Source organism: Ochotona princeps, chromosome 30, assembly GCF_030435755.1.
Source record: "Ochotona princeps isolate mOchPri1 chromosome 30, mOchPri1.hap1, whole genome shotgun sequence".
NCBI classification, from domain to species: domain Eukaryota; kingdom Metazoa; phylum Chordata; class Mammalia; order Lagomorpha; family Ochotonidae; genus Ochotona; species Ochotona princeps.
In genome coordinates, this window is record NC_080861.1 from 4,544,125 (window position 1) to 4,569,503 (window position 25,379).

Sequence of the window (25,379 nt, forward strand, 5' to 3'; positions counted from 1 at the left end):
AAGAAAAAATTACAAGTGGCAAAAAAACACCCCACATGAAAATACGCTCAATATCACTAGCCCCTGGGGGACTGTAAGTCAAATCTACCACCAGACATCATCTTCCTCAGTAAGAACAGTTACGGTTAAAAAGTTTCAAACGCTGCCAGAGAAGTGGAGAGAAGGGACCCCTTATGCACTGCCAATGGGGATGTAGATCAATGCAGCCAATATGAACAGCAAGGCGGCTCCTGGAGAAACTCACTCCCCGTTCCAGCTAATTCCACGCCCCTCCATCAGTCAGAGCAGGCCAGGCTGTGCTGCTGTTAAAGCAATTCCAAGACCAGAGGCTTGCTGCGAACACCTGCCCGGGAATGGGCCCTCCAGGGAGGTGCTTTGCAAGGACTTCTGAGCCTAAACTTTACATTTGTGCCTTTCACATCATGGAGAACTATCCAGAACCTGAAGGCAGACCTTATTTATGATGTCCTAAAAGGGACAGATCATGTTACTTTGATCTCATGATTCCTAAACTTGCTTCAGGATCAAATGAGAATTAAAAAACAAAAACAAGACGCACAAACTGCACTGCTAAACATTGAGATTGGGGCTTTCGGGTTGAGGTACAGGAAGCTAGACTTTTAGTGAGATCTCCAAATAACTCTAAAAATTATCAAGGTTTAAGAACTAACTCCTACTTTGAGCCAAAGCTAGCCTGAAACCAGCTTTTGTAATCCTAAAATTTGATTGGAATATCATCAGATAATACGCCATACATATCTACAATTTTCATGGCAGATTGTAAAATATTTTTTAAAAAGTAAAAAAGTGTTTGGAACGCAATGTGCCATCCATCTGTGTGTTCTATGGTACTGCTTATATGCCATCATGGCAGAGCAGAATAAGAGGAGAGCCCTAAGGCTCTGACACACTGTGTAAGTTATGTACCGTAGCATATTTATGGGAGAGCTTGCTGGCCTCTGCTTGAATCAATTTTCAGAGTCAGATCACCACTTGTGATGGATTTCAGCGATACAACATAGGAAATCGCTCATGCAAACAACACCTGCGCTACGCTTTTTACAATCGGCTTCAGGTGAGAGATGATTTTTTTCCATACATGCAAATTACCAGCCTGATTTAATTTTTCCTGCTATATACTGACACCTAGTGATAGAGATGTGAAACTACAGATGCTTAATCAGTAATTCCTGAAATTAAAGAGTCATACTAAATAGACTTTAGGAATCAGACTTTGCTTGAAAGATGTGAGCAGGGCTAGGCAGCCTGAAAGAAAACTGATGTCTATCTGATGTAGTTGAAATCACAGGAACATTCATTATGATGAAGTGTGGAGGAACCGAGGCTCCAACAGCAATCACAGCACAACACACTGTCAGTGACGACACAGATGCCGGCCGAGGTTGGGCTACAGCTCGTGAGGCTGCCCGCCCAGCTTGGAGCACCGGCTCAGTGCCCGGCTGCTCCGCTTCCCATCCAGCTCCCTGCTAAGGTGCCTGAGAAGGCGGCCAGGTCCCAGTGCTTGGGCCTCCGCCACCCACGTGGGAGACCTGGATGGAATTCCTGGCTCCTGGTTTCACCTTGGCCCATTTTGGGGAGCGAACCAGCTGATGAACAATCTTTTTCTCTGCTGTAAATAAATATTTTAAAATATAACGAGAGAGATGGCTGACATAAAACCTTTGGTTTTATCTTCTGGGGAAGCCTTTAAGGCATAGTTCCAAGGTGATTGCAATGAATTGTCAAGCTTAAGAGCCATTGCTCAAACGCACATTAAGTCACCTGAGAGTCGTTTTAATATTCAAATTATACTTCAAAGGTCTCTGAGGGCACCTGAAATATTGACTCCTAGCAAGTGTCGAGGTGATGATGAGTGTGGGACCATGCTTGGAGTGGCAAGAAATGATGTCGTTTTAGGCAATCTCAGAGGATTAGGGTTTGAAAAGCGATCATTTGGGAACCAAACACACATTCACGGTTTCTGATCTAAGAAGTTAAAACACAGGATATCTCATGGTTAAGCAACTGACCCAAGTATTTCTGAGACTCACAGTTTGAGGACCACACACACAGCAGCATAATTAAAAATTTGTTTATTAATTTTAAGAATATTTATTTTTAATTGAAAGGCAGAGGGAGAGAGGAGACACAGAGAGATTTTGCTACCTTTGGTTCACTCCCTAAATGGCTGCAACAGCCGGAGCAGAGCTAATCTGAAGACGGGAGACAGCGACCTCCTCTGGTTTCTCCACATGGCTGCAGGGCCCAAGGACCCGAGCCGTCCTCCGCTGCTTTCCCAGGGGATGGGAAGCAGGGAGCTGGATGGGAAGCAGAGCTGCCGGGACTAGATCCGGCGCCCATATCGGATCCCAGCGCGTTCAAGGCGAGGACTTTAGCTGCCAGGCCGCTGCTCTGGGCCCTCCCCAGTGGTCCTAAGCAGAAGCTAACTCAGGGCAACACACGGTGTAACAGCAATGACACGAACGGCTGCTGTCATCCCAGACTCACTGTGGATGTACCAGGGGACAGTAAAGTCAGAATGCAGGACTGTGCTTTGTACGTGGTGGACCAGGATTAGCTTCTAGACTTGGAAAGAAGCGGGATTTAGCCAAGAACACCGAGAGGAAGTAGAAATCTTGCCGGTGTGAGAAGAAAACCCGCCTGCCAAGGGGAGAGGAACATGGGGGGAGAGGAACATGAGGGGGCCTCAGGAGGCATGGATGCTTCGGGGTGCTGGTTGACTCCCCGAGACTGCAGCGTCTGCGGGACGTTCGTGCAGCTGGGCCATCAGGCGGTGTTTGTGGCAGGAAACAGGTGCTGGCTATTTCGTTATCCAGACATAATGACGAATGTCTTCAGCTGGAGGCACACGTCGAAGCTGGCAAAACGTTCCAGACACGTTCCAGAAGATTCGGTTGGAGACCCGGCACGTGATCAATCCTCTAATCTCCCACCCTCAATGAGGACTCACACACAAAAAAATGGAAATCTAGAGAGTAGAAAGGGTTTGAAAGGCTGAGCATACTTTGGGTGCTGTGGGACCAGGAATGTTTGCTTTTACCACAGGAAACACCTGAACTGCCTCGCGCGACACGCCCTACCTGCTGCCCCGCCCAGGGATCGCCCCGCCCTCTTAACCCCGCCCCGCCCTCTTAGCCCCGCCCCCGGTCCTCAACCTGCTGGCCGCCCGGCCCGAGAGGCTCCTCTAGCCCCGCCCCTCCATCCTAGCCCCACCCCTCCCACGCCAGCCCCGCCCCCTCCCGGCCCCTCCCACCCTGGCCCCGCTCCTCTATCCGGGCGCAGGCCGCGGCGCCCGGGGAGCCATGGGCACCGCTTCCTCTCTGGTCCGGCCCGCGGGCGGAGAGGTGTTCGAGGACACGTACGGGGCGGGCGGCGGCGAGGCGTGCGAGATCCCCGTGGAGGTGAAGCCCAAGGCCCGCCTGCTGCGCGGCTCGCTGCGCCGGGGCGCTGGCTCCGGGCCCGGGGCGCAGGCGCGCGGCGCGGGCGGCGGCGGCGGCCTGCTGGGGGCGAGCTTCAGGTCGACCGGCTCGTCGGTGCCCGAGCTGGAGTACGCGGCGGCCGAGTGCGAGCGGCTCAGGAAGGAGTACGAGATCTTCCGGGTGAGCAAGACCCAGGAGCTGCTGTCCATGGGCCGCCGCGAGGCCAAGCTGGACACGGAGAACAAGCGGCTGCGGGCCGAGCTGCAGGTAACGGCCCGGGCCGGCGCTGCCCGCGTGCTCGGGGAGGGCTCCGCGGCCCTCACGTTCGCTTCGGGGACGCCGCCAGGCCTCAGCCTCCGAGTGTCCTGAGGCCGCAAAGGTCGAGCCCCCGGGCCCGGCGACGACGGAAAACAGACGACGCCCCTCTGATAGCGCCCCTCCACCTGTGCCAGCACCTCCGGGGGGGCTCCTCTGTCTCCACGACACCCCTCTAATAGCGCCCCTCCACCTGTGCCAGCATCTCCCGGGGGGGCTCCCCTGTCTCCCCGACACCCCTCTGATAGCGCCCCTCCACCTGTGCCAGCACCTCCCGGGGGGCTCCCCTGTCTCCCCGACACCCCTCTAATAGCGCCCCTCCACCTGTGCCAGCATCTCCCGGGGGGCTCCCCTGTCTCCCCGACACCCTTCTGATAGCGCCCCTCCACCTGTGCCAGCATCTCCCCGGGGGGCTCCCCTGTCTCCTCTCCGCTGCCCCTTGAACCACCTGCACCTGAGTTTCCCTGGAAGCTTTGCTATGGTTCCTGTAGCCAGGTTAATTTGCCAACTTCCTCATTAACTGGTATGTAATAGATCCTACTGAGGGGAATACTTCCCGTGGCCCTGTGGCTTAGCAGTTTTCCTATACTTGCCTGTGTAAAATAAACCTGTACACTTCATGTGTTGAAGTAGCCGACCAGTGGGCACTACACACTGGTGGAAACCAACCAGGTGCCCAGAGTAAGGGCTGCCCCACAGTCGCATTCCCCGACGGCTTAGGAAACCCATTCACTTCCTTTCTCAAATATGTATGAAGGCCTGCCCTCCCAGCAGACACTCATAGAGGGCCCGGCACTGCGGGAAAGCAGCATGGATTAGATGTAGTGCCAAGCAGTGGTGGGTCTCCCAGGAATAACCCTTCTTCAACTGAAACCTCACAAATTGCACTTAAAAACAAAAGCCTTGTGCACACAGGTCCCTGAGGTGTAGGCAAGTCCAGGGGCTGATGGATGGAGATTTCCCGAATATTGATCTCCACTGAAAGCTTTAGCTGAGGTGTCTTCATGTGGAATACAAGTCTATTTTCATTTTTCCCATTATGTGTTTGGATGCAATAGCAACATACAGTTCTTTAATCTGTGGTAAGATAAAAGATTGTTAAACATTGTAGATTAGGTCTGGCACTGTAGCACAGAGGGTAAAAGCCACTGCTTGCAACACCAGCATCCCATATAGGCACTGATGGGAGTCACAGCTGTTTCAGTTCCAATCCATCTTCCTGCTCATTTGCCTGGAAAATCAGCAGCAGATGGGCCAAGTCCTCGGGCCGGCACCGGCGTGGAGGAGCCTGCTGGCCTCGCGCCTGTCCCGCGCCAGCAGTTACAGCCACTCGGGGACTGAACTAGCAGATGACCGCTCTCCGTAACTCTGCCTTTCATGTTAATGTTTCAAAAATAAATTCTAAGATCTGTAACATAAGAATTTAAAATTTAGGAGACCATTTCTGTTGAGCAATAAGAAAGTAAATTATTTCCAGGCACTTCAGAAAACTTACCAGAAAATACTTCGGGAAAAAGAAAGTGCTTTGGAAGCAAAATGCCAAGCAATGGAGAGAGCTGCTACATTTGAACAGGACAGAGACAAAGTGAAGAGGCAGTTCAAGGTACAGTCCTACAGCGTCACCCCCAAGTGACATCGAATAGTGTGTCTTAAAGGTTTCTGTGGCATTGTGGTGAGTAAACAGAAATAAGCCATGCATGATTGTGGAACTTAAAAGAACTGAGTGTGTTTTCCGAGTTTGAGTTGGCTGTGCTAATCTTGAGATCGTTCAAAGCAAAGGTAGAAAAGCGAACTTTTGAGAAGGGATTTTGGGGAAGGAGTTTCTGTGTGGGGGAAGCACTGGCGAATGTTGGGGGGACATTGGGTGTTCAGAGGGAGGTAGTCTGCTACAGCCCCTGCCAGCATCTCAGCGGGGCACCCCTCCAGAGCCTGAGCAGGTATGGGCACCCCTCCGGAGCCTGAGCAGGTGTGGGCACCCCTCCGGAGCCTGAGCAGGTGTGGGCACCCCTCCGGAGCCTGAGCAGGTGTGGGCACCCCTCCGGAGCCTGAGGAGGTGTGGGCACCCCCAGAGCTTGAGGAGGTGTGGGCACTTCCAGAGCCTGAGCAGGCTAGCTCCAAGTGCATGTTAGTTTTATGAATGAAAGATTTTCTTTTCCTTTAGAAGTTGATGCCATGATTTTTTTATCCAGAATATGATTCCAAAATTAAAAATCTTCCTTTTCAGATTTTTAGGGAGACCAAAGAAAATGAAATTCAGGACTTGCTGAGGGCCAAGCGAGATCTGGAAAGCAAGCTTCAGCGGCTGCAGGCTCAGGGGATCCAAGTGTTTGAGCCCGGGGAGTCGGACTCCGACGACAACTGCACAGATGTGACCGGTAAGCCTGCTTCCTGTTGGCAGTGTTGACCTAGTGACGTTGCTGACACTGTCCTGTGCTCCTCCCCCCGGCCTGGTGGCTGGACGACTGCGCTGCCTGCTGGTGTGGACGGAGTTGTGCTGTGTGACTCTGAGCTGCTAGGCCGCCTCTTCTCTGAGGGGTCAGGGGCGGAGGTTCACTCTGTCCTGGTGCCCTGCTGGGTCTACCTCACAGCTCTTCCCCCTGCTCTAAGATGGGTAAGGGGAAGAAGGGAGGGGAAAACACCTTCCTTCCTTTGAAGGCACATCCTCAAAGATACACGGAGTGCTTCTGCTGCAGTCCCGTTGGCCAGGACTGTACCTAGGAGAACTGGCCAGTGTACTCAGTGGCTGGCTGGGCATTTGTTCAGCTGATAGGAGGAGTTCCGGTGCCCAGGGGAAGATGGATATTGTAGCTAGTTGTCTGCAGCACTCATTTTGTATAGAATGATGTATTCTTTGGTATTATCATTTAACTATTTTATATATCTGAACGGCAGATAGAGACCCATCTACTGGGTCACTTTGCAAACATGCACAGCAGCCAGGGCCAGCTCAGTCCACAGCCTGAGGCCAGGGGCCTGGTCCAGGGCTCCTGCGTGGGTGGCAAGAACCCACTAGCTGAGCCACCGCCTCGTGCGTCCCATGCTGTGTACCAGCAGGAAGCTAGCCCTCGGACCTGGGCGCTGTGTTGTGGAACCTGCACATTCCAAGCAGGGTCTAACTGCTCCCCCCGACGCCTGGCCCACAGCTACACTGAGGCATTTCCAGTGTCGTTTTGGGAAACATTCAAAAATGTGGTGTTCAGGGGCAGATGTTTGGCTTAGCAGTGAAGAGGTGGGTTAGGCTGCTCATGTCTCCACTCTTGGTTCTGACTGCTACTACTGTAAGAGCCTGGGAGGAGGCAGTGCTGGCCCGTGCCTGGGCCTTGCTGCTCCTATATGAGCCTGGGAGGCAGTGCTGGCCCACGTGCCTGGGCCTTGCTGCTCCTGTACGAGCCTGGGAGGAGGCAGTGCTGGCCCACGTGCCTGGGCCTTGCTGTGCACATGAGAGCCCTGATTGCATTCTGTCTCCTGCTTCTGCCTCCCCGCTGGGTTCCATTACTAGCGCTTGAGGATAAACCTGTAGCAGGTGCGTGCTATCCGCTTGCTTGCTTGCTCACTCGCTCTCTGCCTGCCTTAGAAACATAAATTTTTGTTATTTTATGTTGCAGCATACATAAGATAATCTTACCAGAAGTAAAAAAAATCTGAAGTCAGAACAAAAAATTCATCATGTTGCAAGAAAATAACTAATAAAATATATGACTGATTCTGGAAAAGATATTTTAAATACAGTGGGAAAACGCAGTTACTCTTCCACTTGTAAGGAACTATAATTCTCACGGATGCATTGTGGAGTAAAATGCGACAATGGATGTCTTTGTAATTTCGTTTTTTGTACCGTCAGAATCTGACTAGCATCTTGGCTTTTAATCATAACTTCCAAGGAAGAAATGAAATGCTTTTTACTGGCTGAGAGTGACTGATACAAATGCTTATGTCCCTGTTAGTAGTCTTGATAATCACTCAGTGTTGACATTTGCAAATGCATCGTTTTAGGACTGTCATAATTGTCTTGGCGTCTTACGTGTTACAGCAGTGGCTCAGGTCTGCCCGGGACTCGGCGCCTGTGGTGGTGTGTGCCCAGCAGGGCATGGAGGTATCCTGCCAGCGTAACTGCTGATGAAAGCATGAACCTGTTCGTCAGTAGCTGTTGGTTGAGATGTTACTTTTCCGTTTTAGAAGACTTAGAGCAGTGTGTTCCCTGCTGAAGAGAGCTTGTTTCCTAACAAATGACCAAGATTGCTAGTGTGCTGGTGGAAGTGTAGCTTTGGATTCTTTCTCTTAGGTAGGAGTGGCGTGTTGTTAATGGCTCTGCTATTCACTTCCTTTATTATTTCTTCTTGACTTTTCTCTAATTGCCTTTTTGAACTTGATAATCAGAATTATGCCAACCGTTACCTTAGACCTTTGCTGGAAAAGCCAATGGCAGGCTGATTTTTAAGCCTTCAGTAATTTAATTTTCACAAGATATAAACCTCTTGTAACAGCTGCTGGGACCCAGTGTGACTCCTGGAGTGGCGGGGCCCTGGGCAGCGAGCCCTCCCTGGGCAGTATGATCCAGCTCCAGCAGTCCTTCCGAGGCCCCGAGTTTGCCCACAGCTCCATCGATGTGGAAGGCCCCTTTGCAAATGTCAACAGAGGTAAGTACAGTCTGCCAGGTGCTCACCTAGAGTAGTGATGGGACAACCCCCAGTAACCTTCACCAGCCTGCCCCAGGTTCCTGCATGTGCCAGTATGTACACAGACTAGTCCTGTCCGTGCCACATTCCAACTGGACTTTTGTACGCACCTCTGAGGGTTGCAGCTTAACTCAGTACACCAACCCCATGACCCGGGCAGCATGTTTGGATGGGTGCTGCTGCCTTGTCCAGCCTGGTCTGCCCCCAGCCTTGCTCTCATGCACACCAGTGGAACTGCAGGCCAGCAGAAGATGTGCAGTTTCCTACTAGTCTCAGTCCAGTCCTGGATCTTGCACTTTGGTCCGTTCTGATAGGACTCATACCTTCTCCCACCACCTGCCAGTGGATACTGCGTCAAAGCCCAGCCAGCCAGCACTTACCCTGGCTCTTGTGTGCGTCAGCAGATGCAGTGCCTGGCCTTGCCCTCCTCCACATGGTGTGGCTCATGTACAGACCGACAACTGTTGCAGCCCTGCCCAGTCTGGACTGCCTCCGTTCTCAGCTCTCATGCTCCCCAGTGGAAGCAATGGCCCAGCAGGGAAACCTTGGCTCTCAGCCTGGGGTCTTATGTGTGCCAGTGGGCACTGCAGCCTGGCATAGCCTAATCGCTGTCTTGGCCCTTGCTATAGGATGCTGCAGCCTGGCCTGGCCCTGTCCACCCCCAGTGCCAGTTCTTGCTGGGCCCTGGCTGCGCCCAGCTTGCCCCCATCTCTGACTTTTTTTTTTTGAAGATTTTATTATTATTGGAAAGCCGGATATACACAGAGGAGGAGAGACAGAGAGGAAGATCTTTGATCCAATGTTTCACTCCCCAAGTGAGCCGCAACGGGCCGGTGCGTGCTGATCCGAAGCTGGGAACCAGGAACCTCTTCCAGGTCTCCCACGCGGGTTCAGGGTCCCAAAGCTTTGGGCCGTCCTCAACTGCTTTCCCAGGCCACAAGCAGGGAGCTGGATGGGAAGTGGAGCTGCCGGGATTAGAACCAGCGCCCATATGGGATCCCAGGGCTTTCAAGGCAAGGACTTTAGCTGCTAGGCCATGCCGCCGGGCCCCATCTCTGACTTTTATGCAAACCATTAGGTATGACAGCCTAGCCCAGCATGGCCCACACCCCATCCTGACTCCTGCACATGCCAGTGTGCTATGGTTCAGCCCAGCCCTGCCTCATCCTTTCCTCTTCTCCCCGCACCGCCTGAGCCATCTGGCACACGAACCAACAAGTGGAGCAGCCTTGCTGGGCTGGCCTACACCCAGCCCTGACTCAGTACTCAGCAGCGGGAGCTACAACCCACTTGGGGAGTTCCCCTAGTTCCCCCACTAGACCTCCCAAATCTAATCTTGTGCATGCCAGCAGGTGCTAGGCCCCTAGCCGCCGTAGTCCCCCACGTAGTTACAGCCTTTGTATGAGCTGGTGGATGTTATGGCCCGGCCCACCCCACCCCACTGCCTCTTGGGTATTGCTGCGAGTACTCTACCCTAGACCAGCCTGGCCTGCTCCCAACTTCAGACAAGATTGGGCACATTCAGGGTGGTATGGCCATAGACTGCTCCCAACTTCAGGTCCCTGGAGTGTTGGTGAGTTCCATGTCATGTCCCTCTAGCTTGACCATCACAACCACTCCAAGCTCTCAGGTAAGCCAGCAGTTCCACAGAGGTGAGCCCACAAATCCCCCAGAGAATCTCCCCCAGACCCAGTTCTCTTAAGTGCGGTTAGTTTCGTGGCCCAGCCTAACGTGGTCCACCCCCTACCCTGAAACTTGCTAGCAGGTACTACGGATTAGCCCTGCTGGGCAGGTGCCCCAGCTCTAGCTTCCACGTGTTCTGGTGGGTGGTGGTCAATGATAACTAGCCCAGTTCAGGTCTCATATGGGCAGGTGCTCTGGTCTGACCCAGACAGGTTCTCTGATTTTCCCCTAAACCATCTGATCTCAGCCTCCTCGTTTACCTGCAAGTGCAGTGGCCTGATCAGCCATTTAAAAAAGTAAGTAACTATGCTGGCATACTGGTATAGTTAACTCAAATTTGGCCCAGAATGCCGCCAGCTATTGGCTCTCTTCTCCCAACAGTGTAAGATTTGCCTAAATACAGTGCAGCCTAGGCAGTTGCCTACAGCTAGGGCTTACATTTTTTTGTTTGCTTGTTTTCGCTGGCAGTGTGGCACAGTCGGTTAAGCTGCCACCTACAGTGCTGGCATCGCATGCCAGTGCTGGTTCAAGTTGTGGCTGTTCTGCTTCCCATCCACCGTCCTACTAATGTGCTTGGGTGCTTACTGGACGACGGCCTGCGTCCTGTGGTCCTGCTCAGGTGGGGGACCCGGGTGGGTCTCTGTGCTGCTGGTTTTGCTCTGGCCCAGCCCCACTAGTGCAGCCATTGGAGGAGTGAACTCTTGGATAGAAGATCTTTGTCTCTCCCGTTATGTCAGTCAGTCTTTCAAATAAAGCTTAAAAAAATGTATTGTCACTAAATGGCATTAATTTATTTTGTTCCATCTTGAGCTTTTCTTTTTGACTGTTTCTCAAGAATAGCAAGGTGACCGTGTGTGAGCCTGGGCCTATCAGCTGCTCACTGAACAGCTGGCTGAACCGTTGGCGTGCAGTTACAGGAGCCGCAGGCACCCGGCAAGGCTCACTGGGGACAGTCATCGTTTCAGGTGTCCAGTGGGCACTGAGGTCAGGGAGCTGGCTGTCTTCTGTTAGCCTGGAAGCTAAGTCTGTGTTAGCGTGTGAGAGCAGATTTCCTCCTATGCACTTGTTGTGGTTTTCAGACTTTTTGGGGGAATCATCTTGTCCACTTCACTTCTAATACTTTCCTGGTGAACTTGACTTTTACTTCCAGATGACTGGGACGTTGCCGTGGCTAGTCTGTTACAGGTCACACCCTTGTTTCCACACTCCCTGTGGAGTAACACAGTCAGATGTTACCTCATCTACACAGATGAGACCCAGGCCGAGATGGAGCTCTTCCTTCAGGTGAGGCGATTTGTACATCTTACCTATTTGAAATGGAAGTGTTTCCTACTTATGATACTGTGCCTTCTACCAAAATGGTTCATTGCCTACTTCGCTGCATCTTAAAGATCAGGGAGCCTCTGGGGCTTTTCTCCAGAGATTTTTTTTTAGTGTTAAGCTTGCTCTAGGATTGTTAGGAGCTAACTGAAAAAGTTTCTAGCTTGTCAATAGTTTTTGAATATCATGTTAACATGGTAGAATTTTTTTTCTGGATATTTCTGTAGTATTTCTTCCCACTGTTGCTCATACCTCAGGGGGGTTAGTTCTGCCTTTCAGTCCTGACCTTGTATCGGTTCCAGGTAAAACAAAATGCGGTCCTCGTCCCGATTTCTGATTTTTTTCATGGTAGTCCTTGGAGTGGTGGTAAGATGGGGGTCCCCAAGTTCCAGCCTGCTGGCCGACCTGACCTGCTGTGTGTGTGTTGGTCCAGAGCTAAGATTAGTGTTCGTATTTTAAATGGCTAGGGGGAAGAAAAGGCAAACGAAGAAGATTTTGTGACATGTGAAGATTATATGACGTCCAGATTTTCGTGCCGATCAATGAGGTTGTATTTAAGGCATTGCCACACTTGCTCACTTAGGTACTGCCTACAGCTGCCTTGGCATTTTTTTTTTTTAAAGATTTTATTATTGGAAAGCTGGATATACAGAGAGGAGAGACAGAGAGGAAGATCTTCCATCCGATGATTCACTCCCCAAGTGAGCCACAACGGGCCGGTGCGCGCTGATCCGAAGCAGGGAGCTGGATGGGAAGTGGAGCTGCCGGGATTAGAACCGGTGCCCATATGGGATCCTGGGGCGTTCAAGGCGAGGACTTTAGCCGCTAGGCCATGCCGCCGGGCCCTGCCTTGGCATTTTAAAGCCAGGTCAAATTTTATTAGGAATCAGGTAGGCTACAAGACCTGTGGTAAGGCAGCCACGTCGATAAGCTTTGTTTTCTTTTTTGTAAACTTTTTGCCACATGACCCTTTATAGAGAAAGCTACTCTATTACTGTTTCCAGTGAATTCTAAGTAAGTCTGTGTGTTACAGGCAGTATCTGCTATATCAATACCCTCCAGATTGTTGGTTAGCATTTATTTGTGATATTACTTGCTCTGGTAAAAAGATCTTTTAAACCTCACAGCCCGTTGGGTGCTGGAGTGAGTTCCTCCTGAGGGCGCTGTGAGGCCCTCGGTCATACCCCACAGCCCGTTGGGTGCTGGAGTGAGTTCCTCCTGAGGGCGCTGTGAGGCCCTCGGTCATACCCCACAGCCCGTTGGGTGCTGGAGTGAGTTCCTCCTGAGGGCGCTGTGAGGCCCTCGGTCATACCCCACAGCCCTTTGGGTGCTGGAGTGAGTTCCTCCTGAGGGCGCTGTGAGGCCCTCGGTCATGTCTTGCGCAAGCGCAACTTGTGGACCAGCACCTTGGACTTGCGCATGCTTCACTGTTGTAATAGATCATGATGCTTTTTATATGCAGATCTACAAAATGTCCTGTTTTAGGATGTTTTATGAAATCAATACTTTTCTGAGCTAGAAAATGGCCAAGTAGTTAAGCTGCTATTTTTTTTCTTGGTGAGAGAAATGTGTCTTTTTAGGATTTTCATTAAAATTGATTGTATCATATTTTAAGTTTTATGTTGGAAAACATACAACACAACTGTTCTAATATGTGCTTTGCTTTTAGCTCATGAGATCTTTACTTAAAGATGTTATACTTTTATGTATATTAATTTGTTTTTAGGACTGTTCACCTAAACTTAAAAGAATGTGTGAGACAATGGGATATTTTTTCCATGCTGTTTATTTTCCAATAGATGTTGAAAATCAATTCCTCACAGTGAGAAAACGGGAGATTGAGAAGAGTTCATTAGTGATTTTATTCGTTCACTTAACTTTACCAAGGTAAGCTGAAAAAATCTATAGTTTATTACAGGCGGTGGTAAATAGAACCGAGATTTCCAAATGAAACACCACAAAAAGTCGTAATTATAACCTAACCTGAAACAATTTGAAATTCTGTGAGCTGCTTTATACCCTTGGTTGTATTTAAAAGATCAGACAACTAACGTCATCAAGTTAATGCTGATTAATTTTGTTTATAAATATTTAGCTGGTTAGCCATCTAGATAAAACACAAAATAGTTAACTTTCCCTTCTAGATTTGTCATCTGATTGGAGTTGTTCTCAAAGAATTTTTTTTTAATTGTGGACCAGCTCTGTTACCTGTGCAGAAAAGTGTGGGCGCCTTAAGATCAGTTTTCCTCCAGTGTAATCCATCCATGACCCTCAGGGAGGCACCTGCTCAAGCCTCGCCCAGAGCTTAGCTGAGCAGTCCTTCAGCTTGATTGTCTGTTTTTATATGCCTCATGTTACTAATATTTGGGAGTATTTGATGTTACCTTGTAATATGTCATTTGTTTTTACATTATTTTTCTGTAATTTCAGCCAATTCTTGAAGCCGTATTTTTTTTCCCAACCTTAAATTTATGTTAAAATGTAATACAGTGTTTGTCTTTTACTATTTTAATATTTATGTTTCTAAATTTAAACTCGGTATTTTTTCTCCCATTTCTTTCATATTTTGACTTCACTTGTCGATTTCCATTTATCTCCTTAACTAAATTTTCATGGTTTAAAAAGCTTCATTTTGAAAAGTTTCATTTTGAAGTAAGGATTTTAAGTTCTTTGCCCTTTGCTCTTGCTTCGCCCGTATTTGGACTTATTTTTTTCCTGCTCCGTGTGCCTGTTTCTCCTGTCGTCCTCGTGGCTGTCCTGCGTGGCTTGGGATGGGCTTCACGCTGCAGAGGGGCCGTGGGAACCTTTGCCCTGTGGGCTGCTCCAGCTCTCTGGCTTGCCCGTCCCTGATGAATCATCTCTAGATCTTGCTGGAATAGCATGGGTGGTTGGGGGGCTCCATGAGGAAATATTTTTAAAAAGATTTATTCATTTTATTTGAAAGATTTAGAGCTGATCCATCACTCTCTGGGCTGGGCCAGGCTGCAGGCAGAAGCTTCGTCTGGGTCTTCCACATGGCTAACAGGACCCAAACACGAGCGCGCGCTTCCCTGCTTTTCGCAGGCATGGACAGGGAGCTGGAGCAGAAGTGGAGCAGCTGGGACACGAACTGGCTCCCAGAGGGGTTGCCGACATCATAGGCAGAAGCTTTACACACTGTGCCACAATGCTAGCCCCAGGAAATACTTTCCTGGTCAGTCATTCTTCCTGGTCTGTGGGCTCATACCGTGTAGTCATCACAGAAGAAATCTGTAGTTCAACATTGCTGTCTTGGTGCAGGTGTTTGATGTCATGGTTAAGACAAAGCCTGGGTGTCTGCGTCCCAGAGCGGTGGGTCTGGGTTTGAGAGCTGAACGTGTTTCTTGGGGGCAGCAAGTGAAGATTCTCGGGCCTGAGTCGGGTTCCTCCCGTCCATGGGGAAGACCCAGGCTCCTGACTCCAGCCTGGCCACTAAACCTGGGCCTGTCGCTACTATCTAGAGGCTTCAGGATTCTATAAAAAAGGACAAATCTTCAGAGAATGAAATGAGCAGATTCGGCGCAGGCTGTGCTGACACGCTCCGCTGTGGATTGGAGAGGAGGCAGGAGGAGCTGGCAGGCAGTGAGGAGCCCGGCCCATGCTGCTTCGCTGTCTGCTCTGCCAGGTGCCTGGTGAGCAGGCTTGTGATACTGCTTGTCCACAGAGTCTTCCTCCATGGATTTAATGTAGCCCACGCCCCTGCATGGCAGTACAATAGAAGAAATTTCTTATCAAAAAAGTTGAGAAGTGAAATACAGAGAGTAGAGCTCGGAGGCTGGCTGGCACTGGCTCTGTCAGTGCCCTCCTGGGTGGGACAGGCTCGCTGAGATCACGTGGGCCTGAAAAAAGGCAGCCTGCTGCTTTCTGCTCGTGGCAGCAGGTGCGGGTCCTGTGTGAAGGTCCACATGGATGCTGGCTGGTTCTCTGCAGGCCGCCATCTGTCTCCAGGGAAAGGATTTCAGGGCCCGGAGTATAATTGTAACATCTTTGACTTCCTGGGCCTCCTTTCTGGCTTTCTTCAGTTCTCTGTAAGTAAATCTGAGTTCCTCAGAGAATTTGGTTTGGTGGAAGCTTTTGTTTGTTCTGTGTCTGAACCTTCTTGCTTCTTCATCAGCCTCACAGTGTAGTGGCCTCTCCTCCCCTCCATCTTCGTCCACTGCAGTCACTTCTAACTGGGTTCTGAAGCACAGGCCACCAGTGTGTTCGCTGGCCTTCCATTCTGACGACTTCAGCAGCTCTTAGTCATGACCAGCTGGTTTCTTCTCCACCATCTACTTCACTTCGACCGAATTATTTTGTAACTAATTTTTTTTATTTGAAAAGTAAAGTTACAGAGAAAGAAGGGGAGAGAGAAAGGGGAAATCAGGGAGAACAATCTTCCATTTGCTGGCTCCCTTCCCAGATGGCCACAACAGCCAGAGCTGGGCTGGTCCAAAGCTAGGAAACTGAAGCTTCTTCAAGTCTCCCACATGGGTGTGCAGGGCCCAAGGCCTTGAGCTACTCTCTGTTGCTTTTCCAGGCTGCTATCAGGGTACTGGATCAGAAGTAAAGCAGCCAGGACTTGAACAGGCACCCAGAGGGGATACCACTACTGCAGGCAGAGGCCTGATGTGATTGGCTATGGTACCCCCTTCCCCTACCGCCCACCACCAGAATTTTTGACCCAAGTCCCAGACAGCATGTTTTGTGCGATTCCCAGGAGTCAATTTTGTTAGGAATGATTCTGTAATGTGTCATGTAGCTGAACAGAAGGTGTACTTTTTGTGTTCAGTAGGTCGCATATTTCTCTCTAAAAAATAAGCCCCTGAAATCTAAAAGTCCATAGAATGTGCTCAAAATGATTTGAACATGTATAACTGGTTTGGATAGATTGAATTGGTACAGAAATATGTTTAAAAATTTTAAATGCTATTTATTTGGAACTAGTGCGGTCTTTGTGAATTCTGAATTGTGTAGTAGCTCCGCCTTCCACGCAACACGTACACAGTCCATCTCTGATAGTTTTCATGTAATGCGTTCTAGAAAAGACTTGATCGCAATGTTCCTTGTGATGTTGAAAACCCCAGTGAATTATTCTAAGATTTCTCTAGAACTTTTCTAACAAATACGACTGATTCCTATGGCAAAATTTAATTTTTAAACTTGTAACCTGGAAATTTTTGCTGGCCATCTAAACCACAAATAGTTCTTAAAATACTGGATATGTAGATCATTGATTAGATCAGAATAGGCTAAATGATTGGAGACAAGAAAAATGTTGAAACTTTGAGGGTGATAATATTTGTGTTTGAACTTGGAAACTTTAGATTTGTAAATTTTATTTTCCTTTACTTTGCAAAGTCTTATGAGTGCAATCAGTTATTGGGAGCTGCGTTTGTAAGGTTTATAGTATATTGCATGATTTAGTTTACTGGCTCTCTCTGTCAACGAATGAGCACAGTGTGATTTAAAACCAAGCTAAACAGAGGAAGAAGGTCAGACTTTGGAAGGCTTCACTGTTTCTGACTGCTCGTCGTGGTACTAGGACCCTTTGGGGTGACAGTTTGCTGTCACACTGCAGAAGTAACACAAAGAATGCTGATTTCCAATCTAGCCCTTTACTGGAAGACTGTGAAGAGGCTTTTCTGAAAAACTCTGAAGGAAAACCACGCCTGATTTATCATCGTTTGAAGGAGGGGAAAGTCACTTCTGACTCTGTCCAGCAACTGCTTGACCAAGTTTCCAGTGTAAGCAAGACCAGCAAAGCTAAGGTAAAGTGTGTAGCATGGTTTTTCAGTATGCGCTTGGCAGAGGGAAGAGCTGGAGCAAAGGTATAAGGTGTGTGCGTGAACCTGCTATGTCTGGGGAGGGCAAGGAAGCCAGTCTGGCTGGAACCGAGGGAAGGGGAGTAGGAGAGGTGCCCAGCCCATGCTGAGACAGGGAGCGACCCGAGGGAGGTGGGCAGGACCAGATGTGATCCACCAACAGGGAGGTTGCTGTTCACTGCGTGAGAGTGGAAGGTAGCTTGGGAGGTTCTGGGCAGTCTGCTGCCGCGTCTGGATGGGAGCTCCTAACGGCTCAGACCAGAGCGGTGCCCAGGGAGGTGTCAGGAGATGGTGGGAGTTGGGGGTAAATCCTGATGGAAGAGCCATCAGGACTTCCCAACAGATCTGTGTGGGTGGTGAACACGAAGAACAAGCAGCAGTGTGTGGCTAGAGAGAATAGGATCTGGGAATGAGCCAATTTGGTTCCTTTCTTCTAAGCACAGGGTCCCGTCTCCTGGCCAAGGGTTAGTGTAAGAAGGGGACTTTCCAAAAAAAGATGTTCCCTAAAAGCATTGGAAAAAGCCAAGGTGGTCGTATGAGAGAGATGTGGTCATCTCCAGGTGCAAGGCAGGACAATTTTTGAAGTAAAGATTACAAATTACTATACCTTTGAAATAAATGTTTATAGTTAATAAGAAGAATATAATTGGAAAAAAGGCTTTGTCTAGGGTGTATATATTTTTTTGATTTTACAGATTTATTTGTTTGAAAGAGAGGGAAAGCAGTCTTTCATGCTGTGATCTGCCCCTCACATAACTGCCATGGCTGGGGCTGGGCCAAGCAGAAGCCAAGAGTCAGGACTTCCATCTCCCACGTGGGTGCAGGGATCTCCCACGTGGGTGCAGGGATCTCCCACGTGGGTGCAGGGATCTCCCACGTGGGTGCAGAGATCTCCCACGTGGGTGCAGGGATCTCCCACGTGGGTGCAGGGATCTCCCACGTGGGTGCAGGGATCTCCCACATGCCCACCTGGGTGCAGGGATCTCCCACATGCCCACCTGGGTGCAGGGATCTCCCACATGCCCACCTGGGTGCAGGGATCTCCCACATGCCCACCTGGGTGCAGGGATCTCCCACATGCCCACCTGGGTGCAGGGATCTCCCACATGCCCACGTGGGTGCAGGGATCTCCCACATGCCCACGTGGGTGCAGGGATCTCCCACGTGGGTGCAGGGATCTCCCACGTGGGTGCAGGGATCTCCCACGTGGGTGCAGGGATCTCCCACATGGTGCAGGGATCTCCCACATGGTGCAGGGACTTGAGCACTCGGGTCGTCCTCTGCTGCTTTCCTAGGCACATTAACAGAGAGCTGGATTGAAAATGAAGCAGTCACAACTTGAACCAAATATGAATACAAACATTTTCCCTTATATTGTTTAGTACTGAAAAGAGAGCTTAAAATAAGCATGCCATTAAACCAGAGTCTAAAGGGAAAAAGTTCTTTTTCACGATCTTCAGTGCCTTTCATTTTTTTTCACTCTCAGCCTAGTCTGCTGGATTCCACGAGAGGAGATAAGTTCATTGTTTTCTTATCTTCAAATAGTACTTTAAAAATCAGTACACTAGAAGGATAAATTTACTTCCCAAAAATAGAAGTAGAATAAGCTGTCTGTGGTGATTATAAATGAGAGATAAATTTCCATGCTGGTTCGGTTGACATTCTGTTTGAAATCATTGCCTTTTTCTGATTTGAACAGTTATTAGCCATTTGCTAATTCCTATGCTTTACAGCAGAGCATTTATAAATGTATTGATTTGAAAGGCAGAGTGATGAGAGAGCTGTCTTTAGCTGCTGGTTTGCTTCCCAAATGCCTGCGATAGCCGGGGCTGGGCCAGGCTGCGTTCCGGTCAGGCCTACGTGCGTGGCAAGAACCCAGCTACTCTGTCGTCCTCCGTGTGCCCCAGGCGCGTTAGCTGGAAGCTGAATTAGGAGTGGAGGTGGGACTTCATTTCAGGCACTCCAGCGTGGCACACAGGCATCCCAGGTGCTGGCTTACTCCGCTGCTCCATGGTGCCTGCCTCAGGGCCTTCTTTGAGCCAAGTCAGGACTCCTGTCTTATATAGCCAAATGAAAGTTTGCTTTTTTGTTTTGTGGTGCTACAGCTTTACTGACATAAAAAATGATTTTGGGAAACGGGAGAGGTATTTAGCCCAGCATGTCAGATGCCTCAGGGGAGACGCCTGCATCATATATCTGAGTGCCTGAGTTCAAGTTTAGCTCTGCTGCCGATTCTAACCTCTTTCCAACGGGCGCCCCAGGAGGCAACAGGGGCTGCAGTGGCTGGGTCCCTGCCACCCACTTGGGAGACCCGCGTCAGCCTGACCCACCCCCACTGTTGCAGGACTTTGGGGAGATGCAGCACCACATGGGAGGGTGTTCTCTCTACCTCCGAGATACATACATTAGTTTTAAAAATTGATATTCACGCCTTGTTAAAGTATGATTCTCAGTAGTATAGAAATATAGAAGACAAAATTTGGATGCAAATAACAAAACAATAAGCATTTGGCTTTGTGGCATCTAAATCCCCACGTGACCTCGGATAGGTGATTGTCTCCTCCTGTCTGTGAAATGAGGGTGACAGTGTCTCCCTCCAAGGCTGCTGTGAGAATACATGTGCTCATGCAGGTACTTAGACCAGTAGGCCCTAAAACTGCGACCAGCGTCTCCTCCTGCAGCTGTCTTTGTTGTTGTAACTGCTAACCTTTTTGTTACTCTCAGGTCATTGATCACCAAGGGGATCCTGCAGATGGAGTCCATGAAACTTACATTTGTGTGGAAAAAATTATTAAACAGGTATACAGGCATTCCATGTTAAGGTTTCACCTGAAGTATTTTAAGATTTTTTTCCATAAAATTGGAAGTTTTTCAGAAGAAAAACCCTGGCCGGTTTCCTGGAAGGCCTGGTGGCTGTGGTGGGGGCCCTCGGCCTCGCAGAGCCCGGTGCTCGGGCAGCTGCTCAGTGTGGAGTGTGGCAGAGCTGTCCCTTAGAAAGCAGGTGTTCCTGGAGAACGGGCTCCCTGATGGGAGGGCTGCGTGGGTTCTAGTCTGCTAGGGGTTCTGGGTGTTAGAACAGTGTGCATTTCCCCCAACCACGTCGTCCCTAACAGCACAGGGGGTGAACGAACACACCCCGCCAGAGGGCTGAAGACACGGGCAGGAAGTGCGTGCAGCTCGAAGCCTCTGGGAGACTCTGGACTGTGTATTACAGCGTCTGCTTGATAGTGTGCCTTGTTCTAAATATAAAAAGCCATTTAAAATTAAGTATCAGCAAAAATCTAAGGATAAAAAGAAAAATGAGCCCTGCATGTTCAAGTAATGGGACACAGTGGGATGTGCTGGCCTAGCTTGTGGTTGCCTCTCTCCTGTCCCTTCCTCAGGGAGTAATTATATAATGGCAGATTCTTAAGATCAAGGAAAACCCCATTTTAGTAAATTCTTGCACTGTAAATATTTCTTAGACATTTTTAAAAAATACCGTAAAACTCTTCACCAGCCAGATTTAATTAAAGAGACTATGTCATGTTTTTCAGGGAATAAATCCCATGATGGCCAAATATCCCTTTTATTTTTAATAAGCAGATATCTGGTTTTTATTAATTTTTATAGTGAAAATTAGTGTTTATTTGTATGCTTTACCAGCTTGTTCTTGTAGGTGTTCTGCCTGGCCACCCATAGCCTGTGGGCTGAGCCCGGCTGCAAAGTCTGTTCATTGTTCTTGTGTTCAGGACATACTGGGGCTCGAGAACACAGAGCTGGAATGTAAGGATCTGGGCAGCGGAGAGGCCGTCCCCGAAAAGGCTGACTTTGGTGATGTGCTGTGGGACATACATGACGAGCAAGAGCAAATGGAAGCGTTCCAGCAAGCCTCGGATTCCGCCCGGGATCTGGGATTTGAGAAGGTAAGTGTTTGGACTATTGCTCCAGCAAAGACCAGGCAGCACGCAGAGACCATGTCGCCACGTTTATAAATGTGTCCCCTGCCTGTTCTCATGGTGTGGTTACCCTGGTTGAGACGCGCTGTGCAAGATGGGAGAGTGGTGAACATTTGGTTATAGTTTGGGATTGGTCAACCATGTGTTCATTATATTACCAGCGTGGCTTGCTCTGACCAGGCCTGGGAGAGCAAGGAGGTTTGCTAAGGATGATAAGGGTTCTTGTTCAAACAATGGTATCGAGGTATTGGTGGTGCAGAAAGCACAGCACAGGAGGTAGTTTATAGTGTTTGGATCAATGCTTTATTGATCGCATCAGCATTTTCAATGTCCAGACAAATCAACAGAAATCTAAGTGCAAGTTTAAAAAAGATACTTAATAGTATTTGAAAATTAATGTAAAACCAGTGTTATAAATAGTACAGCAGCTAATATTAGTAGCCATATTTTAATAGAACAGTTATAGTTTAGGTTATGTATTGATGCTCTCACTTTCCAACTGAAATAGTAACTTGAAGTTTCTTGGATGTTGAAAACTTTGCCTTTCTTGGCCATGAAATAGCAATACCTCCCTCATAGTTGTTGCAAGTGTTATACTAGGGAGTGGTGCAGCACAGTGCCTGAGACATGATCAACTCGCTGTTGTTCTGTAAGGGACTGTGTTTCAGGTTCCCGTTGACTTAAGGAACCACATGTAGGTCGCAGATCTGAGACCTGAACCTCTGTCCTCTGGCCCTGAGCAAGGGCTCTTGGAAGCCGTGCTTCTGTAAGTGGGCTTTGGACGCGGCCATGAACTAAGGTGTCAGGCTCTGTGAGGTCGTGAACACATCAGTCAGGCTGTCCCTATTCCTACAGAAATGTCTTTGCTGTTGGAATTATCAGAGTTCCTTGAGAAAATATCCTGTGCTGGATGCAGGAAGAGAACAGATTGAAAACCTATTCCTAGTAATGTTTTGTTGTAGTTACTGGAGAATCTTGCTGCTATAGCCATCCGCAAAGTGCGCGTTCCAAGTTGGGCTCCCTCCCCGGCTGGCTGTTGTTGGACCACTGAGACACTTAGTGAACCTCTGGCAGAATTCCTCCGGGAACTCCGTGATCAGTGCTATGATACTTTGGCTTTCCAAGTGTATTTTCATCTGGCCAGCTTTGAATGTCTGAAGAAAGCTTGGGAAATGGGGTTCTTTGCCCTCAGAAGCCCTGGCTTGGTCGCACAATTACTTCAGGCAGCCTCTGCTGACTCTTGGGCAGGTTGGAAGAACCACAGCCCTGCAGCCGTTCTCAGCTGAGCTGGGCCCCACCGCAGAGGCCCCTCTGCTGCCAGCCAGTGGCCGTGGGGGTGAGCTGGGCCCCACCGCAGAGGCCCTCTGCTGCCAGCCAGTGGCCGTGGGGGTGAGCTGGGCCCCACCGCAGAGGCCCTCTGCTGCCAGCCAGTGGCCGTGGGGGTGAGCTGGGCTCCAAGGGCAGAGGCCCCTCTGCTGCCAGCCAGTGGCCGTGGGGGTGAGCTGGGCTCCAAGGGCAGAGGCCCCTCTGCTGGCAGCCGACTGTGGTGGCCTGCAGCGTCCTGGAGGCCATGGGAGCGGTGCAGGGCCACATCCTGCTGAATATCTGAATGTCACAACCCCATGGGATCTGTTGGAATGGTTGACCTTCACCATGAGTTTGCAGCAATGCCCCCAAACTTTGGAGTGGTTCTTCATCTGCTGTTCAGCTGTAGAAGCAAGCGACCGGGAGGCTGCCACTAACAGTGCAGGGTCCATTTTTTTCTCATGCAGCTTTTTTCTAGCAATTCTAGAATGTTAGAATAAGAGAGGCACATCTTTCCTCACAGTTCATATTCATTGTTTTTAGTATTATCAGCGCCTGAATGACTTGGTCGTGGCGGCAGCCCCGATCCCGCCCCTGCTGGTGTCTGGAGGACCAGGTTCTGGCAAGTCCCTGCTTCTGTCCAAGTGGTACGTGTGCCGCAGTGCCGCGCGGTCATCTCCGACTCGTTTGTTGAATTGCTGAGGTCACTCAGCAGCGTGTCTTCAGTGTCTGCCTTCTTGTGTGTCCTCCGCTAGATGCTAACGAGCGCAGAGGAGCAAAACGATGGGCTGAGGCCGAGATGTGTAGGGTTTCACAGTGTTAGAAGAAAGACGCATCCTGTAGGGGAGGGTTGGGGCAGTGCTAAGCGAGGGGACAGTTGCCTTGGACCTGGATGCGTCGTGGAGGGACCGGCCTTGATTTTCAGTTAGCAACCTCATCTGAAACATTTCGTCGGGGTTTTAAAGACTTGGAACAAAGCAGAAGGACATCAAATGAAGGATAGTCTGCACTGTGAGAATAATCCAGTCCTCCAAGGTGCAGATGAGCTAATAAACTTACCTTTGCTGTGTTATTTAAAAATGACTCATAAGCAAATAATTCTTAACAAGCTGTAATGTTTTGTTTATAACTATTTGCATTGAAGAGTTAGTGTAGATACTTCCCTTTTGTCCTTTCTTTACAATGATATGTGGACTTTTTTTTTTAGATTTATTATTTAATTTGAAAGGAAGAGGGAGAGTCAGAGATGGCGATCACTGTTGGTTCACTTTTCTTTCCCAAAATGGCCACAAAGGCTAGGGCATGGGCCAGGTCGAAGCCAGGAATTTGATCCAGGTCTCCCGTGTGGGTGGCAGGGGCCCCAGTTCCTCTGCCTTCCCAGGCACATTCAGCAGGAAGCTGGACGGGAAGTGACGTGCCTGGGACGAGCTGAGGCCCACATGGATTCCCAGTGTTGTAGGCAGCAGCTTAAACCACTGTGCCACAAGACTGGCCTCCGAAAGTAATGTTTTTTAACCTCCTGTTTTCCTTTGAGTAATATATTTGCATTTAAAAAGCAATGGTTTTTTTTTTATTAATAACTGATGCCAACGCAAAGCTATTTTGGTTTACATTAATTAGCACGCAGTCATGGTTTGAAGTTGATTTGAAAGAATCTTCAATGGGAACCCCCATATTTATTTGCAAGGGCACTGTTAGGGAGCACTGCAGTCCAGGGCACCGCCGAGGGCACCGCGTGTCTAGGCTGCTGGGGTCCAGGGGCTTCCCCGGCTGTGTAGGAGTGCCGCCTTTCTCTTCCAGGATTCAGCTGCAGCAGCAGAATTCCCCTCACACGCTGATCCTGTCTCACTTTGTGGGGAGGCCCATGTCCACCAGCTCCGAATCCTCCTTGATCATTAAACGACTCACTCTGAAGGTACAGTATGTGTGGGGATTCTCAGAATCGGATTTAGATTCAGAAATTGTCAGGACCCACGCTGAGCGGATGGCAGATCAGCTTTCGGTGTCCGTCCACCTGTTTGGGTTCTCCCGGAGGCTGACAGGAGCACTCAGCACACCTGGTCTTCTTGGTGACTCAGTGTCAATCTAAGCAGTAGGGGACAGAAAGGCTTCCCACCTGTGATAAAACTGTCGGCTTCCTGTCCACGTCCCGTCTCATAGTTGATGCAGCACTCTTGGGCAGCATCCGCACTCACGCTGGATCCTGCGAAGCTCCTGGAAGAGTTTCCACGTTGGTTAGAAAAGCTCTCCGCTCGTCATCAAGGCATCATCATCATCATCATCGACTCTATAGACCAAGTTCAGGTATTAACTGTGTACCTGTTGACACACTGAGGAGCAGGCGCGTGTGCAGGTGGAACATGCTGGATGGCGGTGCTTTGATTTCCACTTCATTTTCAGGAATGAAGCAAGTGGATTTTAGAGAATAGATTTGATGTGAGAAGGCACATGTCTCTGAAGTTATACAATGAGCATGCACTGTTTTGACATAATGTTAGGGCCTTCACATTGCTTGAAGTGCCTAGGACTCAAATTTGAAAATAAAGCCTTACAGCAAAAAAAAATTGCAAGATAAATCAGTCAAAAATGAGATGTTTAGCCCTAGCAATAATCAGTACAATGAGAATTTCATTTTGCCTGGGGAGCTATTGTTGGGTGGTTTCGAAGTCTTTGACTAATAAATGAACTGTTTCTGTATCTTTTTTAAGCAAGTTGAAAAGCACATGAAGTGGCTGCTGGATCCCCTGCCGGTGAACGTGAGGGTCATCGTGTCTGTGAACGTGGAAACCTGCCCTACAGCCTGGAGGTACGAGGCGGGCCAGGGCGTTCCGATCGTGCAGTGAGTGGAGTGCCAACCAGGAGAGGCTTTTGATCCATTTT

The 25,379-nt window shown here is 49.4% G+C and overlaps 1 protein-coding gene across 6 annotated transcripts in view; it reads left to right on the plus strand.

Annotated features, from left to right (window-relative positions):
* Nucleotides 1-3,302: 3,302 nt before the first annotated feature.
* NPHP3 (nephrocystin 3) overlaps nucleotides 3,303-25,379 on the plus strand; it is a 35,984-nt gene continuing 13,907 nt past the window's right edge. For all 6 annotated transcript variants that reach the window (XM_058657231.1, XM_058657233.1, XM_058657232.1 and 3 more), the window contains exons 1-13: nucleotides 3,303-3,707; nucleotides 5,233-5,358; nucleotides 5,980-6,130; nucleotides 8,240-8,392; nucleotides 11,265-11,398; nucleotides 13,161-13,321; nucleotides 17,046-17,202; nucleotides 19,981-20,055; nucleotides 20,988-21,161; nucleotides 23,043-23,146; nucleotides 24,300-24,414; nucleotides 24,660-24,803; nucleotides 25,208-25,305. In XM_058657231.1, coding sequence (XP_058513214.1) covers nucleotides 3,324-3,707; nucleotides 5,233-5,358; nucleotides 5,980-6,130; nucleotides 8,240-8,392; nucleotides 11,265-11,398; nucleotides 13,161-13,321; nucleotides 17,046-17,202; nucleotides 19,981-20,055; nucleotides 20,988-21,161; nucleotides 23,043-23,146; nucleotides 24,300-24,414; nucleotides 24,660-24,803; nucleotides 25,208-25,305 — 1,976 coding nt within the window. In that variant the 5' untranslated portion in view covers nucleotides 3,303-3,323. The remainder of the gene's footprint in view (nucleotides 3,708-5,232; nucleotides 5,359-5,979; nucleotides 6,131-8,239; nucleotides 8,393-11,264; nucleotides 11,399-13,160; nucleotides 13,322-17,045; nucleotides 17,203-19,980; nucleotides 20,056-20,987; nucleotides 21,162-23,042; nucleotides 23,147-24,299; nucleotides 24,415-24,659; nucleotides 24,804-25,207; nucleotides 25,306-25,379) is intronic.